The sequence below is a fragment of the Mustelus asterias genome, chromosome 13, assembly GCF_964213995.1.
Source record: "Mustelus asterias chromosome 13, sMusAst1.hap1.1, whole genome shotgun sequence".
Classification (NCBI taxonomy): Eukaryota; Metazoa; Chordata; class Chondrichthyes; order Carcharhiniformes; family Triakidae; genus Mustelus; species Mustelus asterias.
In genome coordinates this window covers 80,386,441-80,404,608 of record NC_135813.1, presented here as the reverse complement: position 1 = coordinate 80,404,608, position 18,168 = coordinate 80,386,441, and the positions used below count along the sequence as shown (strand labels likewise).

Genomic DNA, 18,168 nt, shown 5'->3' with positions numbered 1-18,168 from the left:
GGGTTCTCTCAGTGAAAGACAGTATGCTGGTTGAATATTGGCTAACACGTGCTGGGAGAGAGGCAGCTGGACCCACCAGCTCCTTTGTGTAGTCTAAAATGCAATGGCAAAATGGTTATACATTTTCGACTGTCCATTTCTCCCGTCTACCTTGTCATCCTAACTGGATGCTCCAATTGCATCAGTACACATTATTTACCTTGGCCAACTGCATTCTACCTCCTAGCAGAATTTGGAATTCATTAGTCTATAAAACCCGGAGGTTCCTAACCACTGTTGCTCATAACCTGCTCACCAATGCTTGAATTGGGTTCCACCAAGATCACTCAGCATTAAACCTCATTACAGCCTTGGTCCAAGAATGGACAAAAAAAGCTGAATTCTAGAGTTGAGCTGAGGTGAGAGTGACTGTCTTTGACATCAAGGCAGCATTTGACCGAGTGTGGCATCAAGGAGCCCGACCAAAACTGGAGTCAATGGGAATTGGTGGAAACTCTCCACTGTTTGGAGTTATGCTGGCACAAAGAAACATGGTGGTGTTGATGGAGACCTATGATCTCAGTTCCAAGACATCAATGCAGGTGTTCCTCAAGATGATATCTTAGGTCCAACCATCTTCAGATGCTTCATTGATGACTTTCTTTCCATCACAAGATTAGAAAAGGGGATGTTTGCTATTGATTGCAGTGTGTTCAGAAATTAGCAGTAGCTCAAATTGTCTATGAAGCAGCCCATGTCGATGTGCAGCAAGAGCTGACGAAATCCAGGCTCGGGCTGAGTGGCAAGTTACAATCACACCACACAAGTGCAGGGCAATGACCATCTCTGACAAAAGATTATTTAACCATCTCTCTTTGACTTTCAATGACATTGTATCACTATCAACAAACTGGGAGCTACCATTGACCACAAACGTAACTGGTGGCAACACCACCACTTGCAAATTCCCTTCCAAATCACACATGATGCTGACTTGGAACTATTTCACCATCCCTTCACTGTTGCTGGGTCAAGATCCAGGAACTTCTTCCCTACACCACATGGGATGCAGTGATTCAAGAAAGTAGCTCACAATTACCACCTTCTCAAGGGCTATTAGGAATGGGCAATAAATGCTGGCCTTGCCAGCAACGCCCACATCACATTAATGAATTAAATGAACAGCAGTGAAGTGAGCTTTAGTCAAGCTATATCCTACCGGTCCTAGGACTATTTGATGGACACAAGCAAGATTTATAAATAAATGCTATAAAGAAACTTTCCAATTTGCATTATAGAGGGCGAGTAAAATAATGTAATTTAGGATAAATCTATTTCACATGAACTAACAAATTTGCTTTAGACTTGCTGATCTTGTGACATTGTCAAGTGTAGTCTTCAAGTGAAGTGGACTTGGACATAAGGATTTATAATAGGATTTATAATAGGAAAAATTGACAGAAGTGTTCTCAGATGTAAGATTTTTAGCATATGTAAATATCGAAGTAAATCAGCAAGCTTTGCACCTTTAAACTTTGCGCAATCATTTCTAGTTCCTACTGTCGATACGACACGCATCAGTTGGCTGCTTGAGCAGATGGTGAAAATTAAACATCCTGTACTGCTTGTGGGAGAATCTGGTACTTCCAAGACAGCTACAACACAGAACTTCCTTAAGAATCTGAACACAGAAGTTAATGTACGTACCACTCTGTTCCTGTTGCACCCTGTCACTGTTCCTTCCTGGAGAGAGTTTTGCAGTGAGCTCTTCCAGGGGTTAGTACAAGACCATTCCTTTTGTTAAATAAAGCAACTTATTATTGATGCTGGAAATCTGAAATAAAACAAAAAATGCTGGATGAACTCAGCAGGTCTGGCAGCATCTGTGGAGAGATAAACACAGTTAATATTTCGGGTCCAATGATCCTTCTATAAAGCTGAAAAGGGATAGAAATGTGATGAATTATAAACGTGAAAAGGGGTGGGGCAGAATAGAAGGTCAGTGATGGGTTGGAGTTAAGGGGAGATTGACGAAGATATCGTGGACAGAGGGGTTACTAATTGTGCCATTCGGGACTGAAGAGTGTTAATAGTGACATAAAGGTAGGATAGCAGAATGTGTTAATGGGAAAACCAAGGCCAGTGCTCAGTGGGAGAGAAACTGAACAACAAGGAGCATTGGCCTTGTGAGGAAGGTTGTGTTGGGACAAGCCAGGGAAACCAAAGAAAAGAAACAGCTGGGAGTGTTCTCCTTAGAACAGAGAGAAGTTGAAAGAAATATTTGATAGTGGCATTCAAAATAATTAGGAGTTTTGATGGAACAAGTAGAGAGGAACTGTTTCTTTTGGCACGTGGGATGGTAACCAGAGGACATCGATTTAGCACTGCCGGTTAGTGGTTAGCACTGATGCCTCACAGCGCCAGGAACCCGAGTTCAATTCCGGCCTCGGGCCAGTGTGGAGTTTGCACATTCTCCCCGTGTCTGCATGGGCTTCCTCCGGGTGCTCCGGTTTTCTCCCACAGTCCAAAGATAGAAACATAGGAGCAGGAGGAGGCTATTTGACCCTTCGAGCCTACTCCACCATTCATTACGATAATGGCTGATCATCCAACTCAATAGCCTAATCCTGCTTTTTCCCCATAATCTTTGATCCCATTTGCCCGAAGTACTATATACTGCCGCCTCTTGAATACATTCAAAGATGTGAGAGTTATAGAGTCATAGGGGTTTACAGCATGGAAACAGACCCTTTGGCCCAACTTGTCCATGCCGCCCTTTTTTTTAAACCCCGAAGCTAATCCCAATTGCCTGCATTTGGCCCACATCCCTCTATACCCATCTTACCCATGTAACTATCTAAATGCTTTTTAAAAAGACAAAATTGTACCCGCCTCTACTACTACCTCTGGCAGCTTGTTCCAGACGCCACCCTCTGTGTGAAAAAATTGCCCCTCTAGTCACTTTTGTATCTCTCCCCTCTCACCTTAAACCTATGCCCTCTAGTTTCAGACTCCCCTACCTTTGGGGAAATATATTGACTATCTCGCTGATCTGTGCCCCTCATTATTTTATAGATCTCTATAAGATCACCCCTCAGCCTTCTACGCTCCGGAGAAAAAAGTCCCAGTCTATCCAGCCTCTCCTTATAACTCAAACCATCAAGTCCTAGTAAATCTCTTCTGCACTCTTTCTAGTTTAATAATATCCTTTCCATAATAGGGTGACCAGAATTGCACACAGTATTCCAAGTGTGGCCTTACCAATGTCTTGTACAACTTCAACAAGAGGTCCCAACTCCTGTATTCAATGTTCTTTCCAATGAAACCACTCTGTCCACCTGTGACTCCACTTTCAAGGAACTATGAACATGTACCCCTAGATCTCTTAGTTACTGTTAGGTGGATTGGCCATGCTAAATTGACCCTAGTGTCAGGGGATTAAATATGGGGGGTAAATATGTGGGGTTACGGGAATATGGCCTGGGTGGGATTGTGGTCAGTGCAGACTCGATGGGCAGAATGGCCACCTCCTGCACTGTAGGGAATCTATGATTTAAAATAATTGGCAAAATAACTGAAGGAGAGGTAAGGAGACATTTCCCCACACAGGGGCTTGTTTAGATTTAAGTACGCTACCTGAAAGAGTGGTGGGATCAGATTCCAATAACAGTGAAAAAGGCAGTTAGATATGTAGGATTGTGGGGCAAAAGCTGTGTGGGACTAAATGGGAGAGCTCTTTCACAGAGGTGACACAAGCATGATGGGCTGAATGGCCATCTTTTGTGCTGCAAGATTCTATGATTGCTCCAATTTTTCTCTAGCTACCACTCATTGTGGTTTGACAGTGTGAGGAGTTTTATTAAGTTTTTTTGATCACTCAGCTATTGTTGACAATCAACTTCTCATCTCGCACCACCTCGATGGATGTACAAAGAAACCTAGAGGCAAATGTAGAGAAACGAACCAAAGTTACCTATGGACCTCCGATGGGAAAACGCCTCTTAGTCTTCATTGATGACATGAACATGCCACGGGTAGGCAGGATACTTGTGCATTTATCATAAATTAGACAATGAAGAGATTTTTCTTATACAATAGAACACTGATCATTCCATGTTATGACCTAGAACACAGGAAGAAATAATATTGAAAGTAAGCTGATGGGGAAAGAACTGAATGTATAAAATATTTGACAAGTGATCCCATGTTTATCCTTTAGTGTTTTGATCTTGTTATTTCAGTGCGGTCAGCAATATTCTGATTCTTTAGCAACAACCATAAAAAAAAACTATTACTACAAGAGAGAGGGGGATAAAATCAGCTCATTTGAATGAGATGGTCTGTTAGGAACACACAAGGAACAAGGGCAAGAGTAGACCAGGAGGCTCCTTGAGTCTGCTCCGCTATTCAGTATGATGATGGCTGATCTTTGTCTCATCTCCACGTTCACACTTGCTCTCCATCTTGTCGAACTTGGCACTATTATTCAATGAGGATGATCAACAACTGACAGGAACACAATTCCCCACAGCGAAAGAAGATTACAAGAGTAAAGTTTAGATTAAAGTTTATTCGTTATTAGTCACAAGTAAGGCTTACATTAACACTGCAATGAAGTTACTGTGAGATTCCCCTAGTCGCCACATTCCAGGGCCTGTTCGGGTCAATGCATCTAATCAGCACGTCTTTCAGACTGTGGGAGGCACCCGGAGGAAACCCACGCAGACATGGGGAGAACGTGCAAACTCCGCACAGACAGTGACCCAAACCAGGAATCAAACCTGGGTCCCTGGTGCTATGAAGCAGCAGTGCTAACCACTGTGCCACCGTGCCGTCCAATAGCTAAAATTCAGAGAGTTTCTTCCTATTGCTGCGTTAGCTCAGTGTCTGAGTGACAGTCTCCTGATCCTAAATGAATACTTTGCATCGGTGTTCACGAAGGAGAGGGGCATGTTAACCGGGAGTGTCTCGGAGGGAGGTGTTGACCCGTTAGAGAAAATTTCCATTACAAGAGAGGAAGTGTTAGGTTTTTTAGGGAACATTAAAACTGACAAAGCCCCAGGGCTTGATGGCATCTATCCTCGACTGCTCAGGGAGACGAGAGATGAAATTGCTGGGCCTCTGACGGAAATCTTTGTCGCTTCTTTGGACACGGGTGAGGTCCTTGAGGATTGGAGGATAGCGAATGTGGTCCCGTTGTTTAAGAAGGATAGCAGGGATAACCCAGGAAATTATAGGCCGGTGAGCTTGACGTCCGTGGTAGGGAAGTTGTTGGAGAGGATTCTTAGAGACAGGATGTATGTGCATTTAGAACGGAACAATCTCATTAGTGACAGACAGCATGGTTTTGTAAGAGGGAGGTCGTGCCTTACAAATTTGGTGGAGTTTTTTGAGGAAGTGACAAAAACGGTTGACGAAGGAAGGGCCGTGGATGTCGTCTATATGGATTTCAGTAAGGCATTTGACAAAGTCCCGCATGGCAGGTTGGTTAAGAAGGTTAAGGCTCATGGGATACAAGGAGAAGTGGCTAGATGGATGGAGAACTGGCTTGGCCATAGGAGACAGAGGGTAGTGGTCGAAGGGTCTTTTTCCGGCTGGAGGTCTGTGACCAGTGGTGTTCCGCAGGGCTCTGTACTGGGACCTCTGCTATTTGTGATATATATAAATGATTTGGAAGAAGGTGTAACTGGTGTAATCAGCAAGTTTGCGGATGACACGAAGATGGCTGGACTTGCGGATAGCGAAGAGCATTGTCGGGCAATACAGCAGGATATAGATAGGCTGGAAAATTGGGCGGATTATACAATAAATGGCAGAGTCATCAGGAGTATAGAAACACAGAGGGACCTAGGTGTGCAAGTCCACAAATTCTTGAAGGTGGCAACACAGGTGGAGAAGGTGGTGAAGAAGGCATATGGCATGCTTGCCTTTATAGGACGGGGTATAGAGTATAAAAGCTGGAGTCTGATGATGCAGCTGTATAGAGCGCTGGTTAGGCCACATTTGGAGTACTGCGTCCAGTTCTGGTCGCCGCACTACCAGAAGGACGTGGAGGCGTTAGAGAGAGTGCAGAGAAGGTTTACCAGGATGTTGCCTGGTATGGAGGGTCTTGGCTATGAGGAGAGATTGGGTAGACTGGGGTTGTTCTCCTTGGAAAGACGGAGAATGAGGGGAGATCTAATAGAGGTGTACAAGATTATGAAGGGTATAGATAGGGTGAACAGTGGGAAGCTTTTTCCCAGGTCGGAGGTGACGATCACGAGAGGTCACGGGCTCAAGCTGAGAGGGGCGAAGTATAACTCAGATATCAGAGGGACGTTTTTTACACAGAGGGTGGTGGGGGCCTGGAATGCGCTGCCAAGTAGGGTGGTGGAGGCAGGCACGCTGACATCGTTTAAGACTTACCTGGATAGTCACATGAGCAGCCTGGGAATGGAAGGATACAAACGATTGGTCTAGTTGGACCAAGGAGCGGCACAGGCTTGGAGGGCCGAAGGGCCTGTTTCCTGTGCTGTACTGTTCTTTGTTCTTTGTTCTCAAGAACAGTAGAACATCCAAGCTAGCCAACAAATGAATGGAGTCTCAAAGCACATGGAACAAAACGTCACAGCTGGGTAGCCAGCTGAGCCCCACTGTACCAATGCAGCAAGGGCAACAAGGAAAGGGTATCATGGTTAACACAAAATGTTCTTTCCATTTCCAGACAAAAGATTACTTCTGTAAACTGTAGGACCAACAATTATGAAAACAGAAATAGCGATTCTTAAAAAATTATTCTTTGATGGTATGCGAACGTTGCTGACAAGGCCAGCCTATCCCGACTTGCTTTCTAGAAGGTGGTGATGAGCCGCCACCTTGAACCATCCACCTGGTGTAGGTACACCCGCAATACTGTTAGGAAGAGAGTTCCAGGATTTTGAGAGTTTCAGCAATGGTGGAAACACATATGGGAAATAACAACATGAAGCAGGTCCCTAAAGATGAACATTCACCTGAATGAAACATCAGCTGGTCATTTCTCTTTCTGCATGTGGACATAGTGGCTTTACTAGGTCATTTCAGAGGCAGTTATGAGTCAACCACATTGCTGTGGAACTGGAGTGACATGTAGGCCAGGCATGGCTGGTTTCCTAACTGTAATAACCTCACCGAGACCAGTCTTCCATCACCAACACCCTCTATTGACAAAGTACCGCTCAACAGCTACGGTGTACATGTCAAACCACAAAGTCCTTCGACTGCTGGCCTGAGTGGAACCAGCTGGTTTTAAACACCCCCACTGTTCCTTCCTTATCGGGCAAACCTGCACTTAGTTAATAGGGGAGCTCATATTCTGAGCCCCATGGGGAGATCTATAGATGATCCCCGGCGGCCATCATAACACTACACATTAGTGAGCTAGAGGGATTAATATGACCATTGATGATGGTTTCATGGTAACCATTAATGCAACAACTAGTCTTCAATTCCAGATTTTATCCGTTAAATTTAAGTTCCACCAGCCATCGTGGTGGGATTTGAACCCCTGTCTATAGAGCCTTTGGGTTACTAGTGACATTACCGCTACCCCGCCATCTCCCCCAAAAGTTAGTGGATTGTGAATTGGATGCACTGACCATGCCCACATTGCAAAATTGTGACTGGGAACATTGAATTTACCCCTTTACAGCAAGAGTTCTATTGGAATGTGACAGAGTGAAACTATCTTAACTTCTTCATGCATTTCAGTAATTCAGCACTTCCTGTCTAATTTAGATGATTTATTCTGAAAATCATTTATTTTGTTTCAAAATTCAGTTAGCTTTGTTGATTGTTGAAAACTAGGTGGATGAATATGGCACCCAGCAGCCCATAGCCCTGCTGAAACTTCTGCTGGAGAAAGGCGGAATGTATGATCGTGCTAAAGAGCTGAACTATAAGATCCTGAAAGACCTGGGCTTTGTTGCCGCAATGGGAAAAGCAGGAGGTGGACGGAATGAAGTGGATCCAAGATTTATCTCGCTCTTTTGTGTCTTCAACGTTACATTCCCAGCGGAGGAATCACTGTTTTCAATTTATGCTTCAATTCTGAAAGGCCATACATTGGTAAGTATCTGAAAAAGAAACCAATTCATATATGGTTCATTTTGGCGGAAGACCTTCAATTTAGGTGTAATGTTTATCTGTCTTTTGAAGCTTAATGATTAAGATTGTTTGCAGGAATTCAGTGCATAAAGTCAGATAAGCTCTGGTTGTAGGAACCTCTCCTGATTGTTCCCCAGGGAAACTGAATCATAGAATTAGAAAATCCCAATAGATGATCCCTGATTTATCCTGAGTTAGCTGAGCAAAGGCTGGACAGTGATGGGAATGCTCACAGCAACCTCTGTGACCAAGTTTGGCTGCTTAAGTAAATAAGATATGAGTGCGGAATTTGGTGGGGGAGGTGAGGGGGTGGGTTGTGTCTCATGGCATACTGGCATACTCGGTTCTAGTTGTTTTTGGACCCTGCAGTCCAAAATTTTATTTTACTGGAATTACAAGCTGCTAATGGAAAGAGAACTAGGGTGTTTGGTAATCACTGGGACATCAGCTTCAACAATGAAATCCAAGGACTGAGAAATAAGTAGAGGAAGGACTGAGAGGGTGGGTGGATCAGAGTGGGTGAATTCAATGTCAAATCAGAGAACTAAAGAGAAGGAAAGAAAGATCAGATTTTGAGAGAGAAAAAAGACAAAGAAAAAGGAAAACTAAAAATTTTTTAAAATACATTTTTAAAAATCTTCTACAATGATTGATTATCTGAATGAATTTGACTCCAGAGATGGTAGATATGTGATTCCTATTTGATCATTTTTTTCCCCAACTGAAAGAGAAAGTAGGACAAAAAGAAGGGGCAGCTGTGTGGTGTTTCTAAAGTGTTCACTCTTTGTTACTCAGACTTTCACAGAAGAACTTCAAGCCATTTGCATTAAGATGACATCTGCTACTCTCCAGTTGTACAATTTGATTGTACAGGAGCTGCCTCCAACCCCTTCGAAATTTCACTACATCTTCAATCTGAGAGACCTATCCAGGGTGTACAATGGACTCGTCCTTGCAACCCCTGAGCGGTGAGATTAAAGGGCTGTGTTTGTTGGATTTTATTTTAATTGAACTATTATTTTATCTTACCATACGTCATTGATGATTCAATTAGAAACGTATTTGCTTCTGAATCACAAGGCTCTGAGATTTGAGCATAAAACTCAGGCTGACACTCTAGTGTGGTACTGACGGCATGCTGCACTGTTGGAGGTTTTGGATGAAATATTAATCTGCCCTTTCAGCTGGATGTAAAAAATGCCGTGGCACTGTTTCAGAGATGTGGAGATGCCGGCGTTGGACTGGGGTAAACACAGTAAGAAGTCTCACAACACCAAGCTAAAGTCCAGCAGGTTTATTTGGTAGCAAAAGCCACTAGCTTTCGGAGCGCTGCTCCTTCGTCAGGTAAGTGGGAGTTCTGTTCACAAACAGGGCATATAAAGACACAAACTCAATTTACAAAATAATGGTTGGAATGCGAGTCTTTACAGGTAATCAAGTCTTAAAGGTACAGACAATGTCAGTGGAGAGAGTGTTAAGCACAGGTTAAAGAGATGTGTATTGTCTCCAGACAGGACAGTTAGTGAGAATTTGCAAGCCCAGGCAAGTCGTGGGGGTTACAGATAGTGTGACATGAACCCAAGATCCAGGTTGAGGCCGTCCTCATGTGTGCGGAACTTGGCTATCAGTCTCTGCTCAGCGACTCTGCGTTGTTGTGTGTCATGAAGGCCGCCTTGGAGAACGCTTACCCGAAGATCAGAGGCCGAATGCCCGTAACCGCTGAAGTGTTCCACAACAGGAAGAGAACACTCTTGCCTGGTGATTGTCGAGCGGTGTTTGTTCATCCGTTGTTGTAGCGTCTGCATGGTCTCCCCAATGTACCATGCCTCGGGACATCCTTTCCTGCAGGGTATCAGGAAGACAACGCTGCCCGAGTTGCAAGAGTATGTACCGCGTACCTGGTGGATGGTGTTCTCACGTGAGATGATGGCATCCGTGTCGACAGGGTGGAAGTGTCAATTACAAGGGGGCACAGATTCAAGGTGAGAGGGGGGGAGTTTAAGGGAGATGTGCGGATGAAGTTTTTCACGCAGAGAGTGGTGGGTGCCTGGAACGCGCTGCCAGAGGAGGTGGTGGAAGCAGGCACATTAGCAACATTTAAGAGGAATCTGGATGGGTACATGAATGGAGAAGGAAGAGAGGGATACAGACTGAGTAATGGCAGAAGGTTTTTTTCTTAGTTAGGACATCATGATCGGCACAGGCTTGGAGGGCCGAAGGACTTGTTCCTGTGCTGTACTTTTCATTGTTCTTTGTTTACACAAAAGAGGAAATGAAAGGACTTAGCTGATTTGAATTTGCCTGCAGCTGTGACCCTCTGCAGCCTGGCAGCCGCAGAGGGCACACGTGAACTGGACTTACCTCCTTGACCCCCCCCTCAGAACTCTAGGTGACAGGTCAAGGTGTCAGTGCCAGGAGGCAGTGCATTGTTGGCACCGCCAAGGTGTGGGGCCTGAAGGGGGGGGTCTGAGTGGCGGCCTGAAGGGGAAAGAGTCTGAGTGGAGGTCTGGGGAGAGGGGATTGCTGAATTGGTGTCTGTGGAGGAAGGGGGCTGAGTGGGGGACCTGAGGAGGGGATGGGTTGGATCACCCTTGTGCCTGCGTGTTGTGGGGGGTGGGATACCCATTATTGGAGTGCTGGGACGGAGGGTTTGGTGGTGCTCCCCTGGTCAGCTGGGGGAGGGTCACCATTTTGGTTTTTGGATGGAGGGGGACCTGTGTCTGATCACAGAGATTGGGGCAAAGGGGCGCCCTGATTTCTGAAAAGCCTGGCTGGCCGATGTGATTTGCGGGATGCATTAATTTGCATTGCTCAGATGGGAGAATCCCACCCGACAGACGCTGCCAGCGCCAGTGAGAAACACTCTGGTTTTCCCGCTGGCATGTGTACTTCAGGAGAGTTGGCCCCAATATCACGGAATCAGCAGCATAATCACAAGGGTTAATGATGAACTGCAGGGTAATATAACCATCCGCAGAGGCTTGAAAAGGCCAAAGCCATGACAGAATCATTGAGCAACATCCAGGATCTCTGCAGAGTTTCACTGAAACCTTTGCACCTTCACCATGCCATTGTCCTGAAACCCTGGTTAAACCTGTCACGTCAAGCTGCCTCCAGCTCCTCTTGATGAACACCAAGGACAACGCAATGTAAGACCGGTGGTCTGAGTCTTTGCCTGACACCAGGCCTTGAAGACCGGATACAATGTTTTCCATCAAACTCAAAACACCCAGTCTTCAAACCGAGATTGTGAAAATATGGCAGCCAGTTCCCAAATTCAGCTGGGAAATCACCCCCAGCTCCCCTCGGGAGACTGGGCGCACAGATATTCCTTCTCTGACCCCATCTCCCTAGATCAACTAGGATGTTCGTCATACCATGTAGCAAGATTTCCAAGGAGTGGGGATGAGACGCCGCTGAGGAAATTGCCCTCTTGACTGACAGGATTCCCTTCTCCACTTCATCCATTTTCTTTAGGGTATCTTGCAGTTCACAATGTGAGCACCAATATTCTGTGCCGGGGAGCCGAGACTGTCGTCCACAATTTCATCCACAATGGTAGCCATTGGCATTGCCAGAGTGTGAACCCCCTCACCAGCCAAACCACCACCGTGAACTGGGCCTAACGCTGACCTGGGCCCCACCACGGCCTAGGTCCCACTCCGGCCGAGGTCCCACCCTGGCCCGGGCCCCACCCCGGCCCGGGCCCCACCCCGGTCTGGGCCCCCAACCCCGGCCTGGACCCCCAACCCCGGCCTGGACCCCCAACCCCGGCCTGGACCCCATCCCGGATAAAAACAAGGATTAAAAGATGAGTAGTGCCAGAGCTCGCGTGAAGGGAACTGCTCCCTCGAGATGTATCGTGTTAACATTGTGCCTCCTTGTTCAGGGTTCCCCACAAGAAGAAATAGTTTCTTTGCATATACCCTTTAAATCCCGTTATCATTTTAAACACCTCAATCAGATCACCGATTCATCTTCTAAACTCAAGTTTCTGCCAGGTTTATGCAATTTTCCCTCATCAATTAAGTTTAGACTGTGGTATAATTCTGGTGAATCAGCCCTGTATCTATTCCCAGGCCATTTCCTGAATGCCCAGACTTCAGCTGTTATATGAATATAACTTGTAGCTTTTTAATTTCTATTATGTGTTACCAAACATATTGCACAACTTCTTCCTCCCTTTCCAATTCTCTTCCAATCATTGTGGTTCCCTGCTGATATTAGTTGGCCCTTGGGATCTAATCTGGCATCTTCCTGGTTTGTGCAGTTCAGTCCCACCCCAGTCTGTTGATTTCTGTGGCAGTACAAAGCAATATTCTTGAAGTGTCAGTTGGTCCAAGGCTGTGTATCCCTGAGTAGCCTTTGTGTACGGCTATAGCATTAGGAATGTAGCAGCAGGAGGATGTCTTTGAGCTTCTCGAGCTTGCTTCAGTGCTCACAAGAACACACAACACAAAAAGCAGAAGCAGGAGTACGTCATCAGACTCTTCAATCCTGCCCGTCATTCAATACGATCAGGGCTGATCTATACCAGGCCCAACTCCTTTTCTGTGCCATTTCCCCACAGCCCCCAAACTATCAAATATTTATCCACCTCCACTTTAAATATTCCTTCCTCCAGCACCTTTGGGGCAGAGAATTCCAGAGATTCACCACCCTCTGCGAGAAGAAATTTCTACACACCTCAGTTTTAAATGACCGGCCCTTTACATTGTAGCGATGTCCCCTTGTTCGAGACTCACTCGTGAAAACTCAGTTAGATCATGGGTGATGTGCAGGGCAACTCCCTTTACCTGCTCCTAGCTCTATATCCCCTGATATTCTTACCTAACTAAAACGTATTGACCTTTCATTTGGAAAGTTCCAATTGTCTCTGCATTCATCAGAGGAGAGAGAGTTCCAGATTTCTACTTCAAAAGAGATTTGTTCATTTATTAATTTGTGTCCACAATTATTCTCATCCTAATATTTGCCAAGGTTTCAGACAGTTGGACAGATGGTCAGGCTGTGGAGGAATGAATGTCTTCGCGTGTTCCATGACAGGCTCATTAATGAAGAAGACAAAAAGCTGGTTAGTATAAAAATAAACTGAGGGATCTCCGAGTGACCATTGGACTCAAATTTTCTCAGCCCCATGGCGATGGGCTGGCAATGTGACAGAGGAAAGTGTCAGAGGGCGATCAGCCTGATGCCTCCCCACTGCCACGGCATATTGCCAACAGGACAGCCAATTGGACCAATTAATGACCCAATTAAGCCACTTCCCCACACTCTGCAGGCATTTTGGGAGGTCCCACCATCATGTGGGGTGACGATTAGATAAGCCCTAGCGCTCTCTTCCTGGGTTCCCTGAGTGGATCTTCCTTACTGAGTGCTCTGTGGCTCACGGAGAGGTGCCTGCAGCAGGTCTCTCCTCCTGTGTGGAAAGCGCTGCCCATTGGCTCCCACTTTTATTCAGCCCAGAGGCAGCGGCCAGTCTGCATCCTTCTCTGAAAAATTCAGACTCTTATTTCAGATGATACAAATTTCTGCTAATACAAGATCATACAGTTGTAGGGCAGCAATATATTAAGAACAAAAGTACATTTTCATTTGTCTCATTTAAACTTACAGAAGTATGATTTGTTAAGGTGATTTTTTGTCAACTATGTCAAAGATTACTCACCCAATATCCTTTCCTTTAATGTTTTTTTCTTTTGCATTATTTTTGTATTTTAAGGTTCAGGGTCACATTGCAAACTTAATAGAAGAACATTTCCCAAGTGTGATTGAGCAAGCCTTAAGGGACCCAATACTGTTTGGGGACTACCGAACGTTTATGAATGAGGGGGAGCCTCGTATATATGAAGATATTCAGGATTACGAGGCGGCTAAAGCTCTGTTTCAGGTATACAGCAAAAGCCGATTGCAAGATAAAGCCTAATGAGCACCAGTGTATAAGGAGTCAGTCACAATTTTCGTCCAGCTCAAAGTCCCTTAGCAGAGATGTTTGAATCATCGATAGTCACGGGTGAGGTGCCTGAAGATTGGAGAGTGGCAAAAGTTGTGCCTTTGTTTAAAAAGGGTTGTAGGGAAAAGCCTGGGAACTACAGGCCAGTGAACCTCACATTTGTGGTGGGTAAATTGTTGGAAGGTATTTTGAGAGACAGGATCTACAGGCATTTAGAGACGCAAGGACTGATTAGGGACAGTCAGCATGGCTTTGTGAGTGGAAAATCATGTCTCACAAACTTGATTGAGTTTTTTGAAGGGGTAACCAAGAAGATAGATGAGGGCAGTGCAGTTGATGTTGTCTACATGGACTTTAGCAAGGCCTTTGACAAGGTACCGCATGGTAGGTTTGTTGCATAAGGTTAAATCTCACGGGATTCAGGGCGCGGTATCTAAATGGATACAAAATTGGCTTCTTGACAGAACACCTCAGATTTCCACTCCATCTGACGAAGGAGCAGTGCTCCGAAAGCTTATGGTATTTGCTACCAAATAAACCTGTTGGACTTTAACCTGGTGTTGTGAAACTTCTACTTCTTGACAGAAGCCAGAGGGTGGTTGTAGAGAGTTGTTTTTCAAACTGGAGGCCTGTGACCAGTGGTGTGCCTCAGGACAGTGAAGAAAGTTATCTCCAATTGCAATGGGATCTTGATCAATTGGGCCAGTGGGCTGATAAATGGCAGATGGAGTTTAATTTAGATAAATGCGAGGTGATGCATTTTGGTAGATTGAACCAGGACAGGACTTACTCAGTTAATGGTAGAGCGTTGGGGAGAGTTACAGAACAAAGACATCTAGGGGTACATGTTCATAGCTCCTTGAAAGTGGAGTCACAGGTAGACAGAGTGGTGAAGAAGTTATTTGGCAGGCTTGGTTTCATCGGTCAGAACATTGAATACAGGAGTTGGAATGTCTTGTTGAAGTTGTACAAGACCTTGGTAAGGCCACACTTGGAATACTGTGTGCAATTCTGGTCACCCTATTATAGAAAGGATATTATTAAACTAGAAAGAGTGCAGAAAAGATTTACTAGGATGCTACCGGGACTTGATGGATTGAGTTATAAGGAGAGGCTGGATAGACTGGGACTTTTTTCTCTGGAGCGTAGGAGGCTGAGGGGTGATCTAATAGAGGTCTATAAAATAATGAGGGGCACAGATCAGCTAGATAGTCAATATCCTTTCCCAAAGGTAGGGGAGTCTAAAACTAGAGGGCATAGGATTAAGGTGAGAGGGGAGAGATACAAAAGTGTCCAGAGGGTCAGTCTTTTCACACAAAGGATGGTAAGTGTCCGGAACTAGCTGCCAGAGGTAGTAGTAGAGGCGGGTACAATTTTGTCTTTTAAAAAGCATTTAGATAGTTACATGGGTACGATGGGTATAGAGGGATACGGGCCAAATGCGGGCAATTGGGATTAGTTTATGGGTTTTTTAAAAAAAAGGGTGGCATGGACAAGTTGGGCTGAAGGGCCTGTTTCCATGCTGTTAACCTCTATGACTCTATTTCAAACTGAGATGAGGAGGAACTACTTCTCACAGAGGGTGGTGAATTTGTGGAACTCGCTGCTCCACAGCGCGGTGGAGCCTCAATCGTTGAATGGTTTCAAGAGGGAGATAGATATATGTCTAATAAAAAAAAGAAAAGAGGGGTATGGGGAACAGGTGGGAAGGAGGATTTGAGACCAGGGAGAGATCAGCCATGATCTGATTGAATGGCGGAGCAGGCTCAAAGCGTTGAATTTGCCGACTTCTGCTCCTTGTTCCTATGCCATGCTGACGGAGGAAGCTACTGTTTCACTTCCTGGGGTGTTGATGAACCCATGGCATGATCTCTCAGTGTCATGACAAATATTCCCGTTCCACCAGAAACAGGGTTACTGGTCATTGCTGTTTGAGATTTTACCATATACACAATGGCAGCTGCATTTGTATCTGTAACAGTAGCAACTGTACACATCAGGCTGGAAATTGGCAATGGCCAATAGCGGTGGGAAAAGCAGTGTTGAAGCTGCCAGTGGCCTTCTCTACCGTATTGTCTCACACGGAGAGAAGGAAAACAGCAAAGGGCAGATCCCAACGATGTGCTGCTGGAGGGGCGGCTTCTGATCCACCTACCCCACCAGCAACTTAGTCCTTCGAGGAGCGGGGCGACATTTTTAAAGGCTGCCCCAGTGCTAAGAGTTCATCCTGGTAACCCCCCACCACTGCCATCATACCCCCTTCCCTGGCACTGCCACCTGGCACTGCCCCGACTCTGCTCTTTGTAGTGCCTGGGCATGACCCTCTACCCCCGGAGTGGTGCACTCACCTGAACTCCCCTGGGAGGTCTGCTTGCCAGGTGCAAGTTGTGGGCGATCAGTCGGGTTTTATGATGTTCTGCCCTCATGCTGATGTGAATGGAGTTTCTGACGGGGGGTGGGGGGCGTTGATTCAGGCGTAGAGGCACTCGCACTGACAGGGAGAGGGGGGTGGGGAGGCACTCTCACTGATGGGGAGAGGGTGGGGGGGACAGTCTCCTGACGGGGAGAGTGGGGTGGGGGGGGGGACAGTCTAACTGATGGGGAGAGGGGGTTGGGGGGGACAGTCTCACTGACAGAGAGAGGGGGTGGGGGACTAATGTGTTCATGTTGACAGGAAAGGCAATGTGGCTGAAGATGAGAGAATGTGAATGCGAGTATATTTTATTTGAAACTGTAAACAATCCAGTCTTAATTTTGCTCTGATTGCACTGACAGTGCTGCACTCAAGTATAAGAAGTCAATCGTTAAATTAAGTTTATCCTTCAATAGGAAATTTTGGAAGAGTACAATGAAACCAAGACTCACATGAAGCTGGTGTTGTTTGATGACGCTCTGGAGCATTTGACACGTGTTCATCGCATCATCAGAATGGACCGGGGTCATGCCCTTCTTGTTGGTGTCGGTGGATCAGGCAAACAGTCTTTGACTAAACTGGCAGCATTCACAGCTAATTGCGAGGTAAGTAGCTGTATTCCCAGCATGATGTGGAGATCATAGAAATCATAGAAACCCTACAGTGCAGAAGGAGGCCATTCAGCCCATCGAGTCTGCACCGACCACAATCCCACCCGGCCCTACCCCCACATATTTACCCGCTAATCCCGCTAACCTACGCATCTCAGGACTCTAAGGGGCAATTTTTAACCTGGCCAATCAACCTAACCCGCACATCTTTGGACTGTGGGAGGAAACCGGAGCACCCAGAGGAAACCTACGCAGACACGAGGAGAATGTGCAAACTCCGCACAGACAGTGACCCGAGCCGGGAATCGAACCCGGGACCCTGAAGCTGTGAAGCAGCAGTGCTAACCACTGTGCTACTGATGCCGGCGTTGGACTGGGGTGGGCACAGTAAGAAGTCTCACAACACAAGGTTAAAGTCCAACAGGTTTATTTGGTAGCACGAGCTTTCAGAGCGCGGCTCCTTCTTCAGGTGAGTCTATAATAACACAATAACACCGCTCGCATTGCGATAAATGTTTAAGATTGTAATTTATACAAAATGTTACTATATAAAGAGTGAGCATTTTTGTACGGGATACAGCACTGACAAACACTCCACTGTTTCTGTTTGGTCCGTATCAGATTTTTGAGATCGTTCTGAGCCGTGGTTATGGGGAAACTAATTTGCGAGATGATTTAAAGGCCCTGTATCTGAAACTAGGCATCGAGAACAAGCCAACAGTTTTCCTCTTCACGGATGCCCATGTGGCAGAGGAAGGATTTCTGGAGCTGCTGAATAACATGTTAACCTCAGGTACACTAACACTGACCGCACGCCCAAAGATGCAACGGTGAAACCTCCCCCAAATGGTTTTCTGGATTCAAATAGTTGGTCTCACAGCGACATTCCTGTTCACTCAATGGGGCTATCCACTATAATGCGGATTTCCTGGAGGACAAGAATATGGACACTGGGACACCCCATATGCAGCGGCAGCACTGGAGGATCCTGCCTCTGGACAAGGCGACCTGCCTCTATCACCACAAAACACACCGTAGGAGGAATGGGAAATCCCACCCATGTGTTTGTTGAACTGTTCTGAGCTGGA

General features: G+C 45.9%; 1 protein-coding gene across 1 annotated transcript in view; it reads left to right on the top strand.

Moving 5' to 3' along the window:
- Nucleotides 1–18,168, top strand: part of dnah10 (dynein axonemal heavy chain 10) — a 268,946-nt gene that overhangs the window by 162,441 nt on the left and 88,337 nt on the right. Inside the window, exons 45-52 of the mRNA XM_078226101.1 lie at nt 1,533–1,678; nt 3,861–4,013; nt 7,804–8,064; nt 8,899–9,071; nt 13,084–13,177; nt 13,826–13,993; nt 16,886–17,074; nt 17,702–17,873. Of these exons, the coding sequence (XP_078082227.1) occupies nt 1,533–1,678; nt 3,861–4,013; nt 7,804–8,064; nt 8,899–9,071; nt 13,084–13,177; nt 13,826–13,993; nt 16,886–17,074; nt 17,702–17,873 (1,356 nt within the window). The remainder of the gene's footprint in view (nt 1–1,532; nt 1,679–3,860; nt 4,014–7,803; nt 8,065–8,898; nt 9,072–13,083; nt 13,178–13,825; nt 13,994–16,885; nt 17,075–17,701; nt 17,874–18,168) is intronic.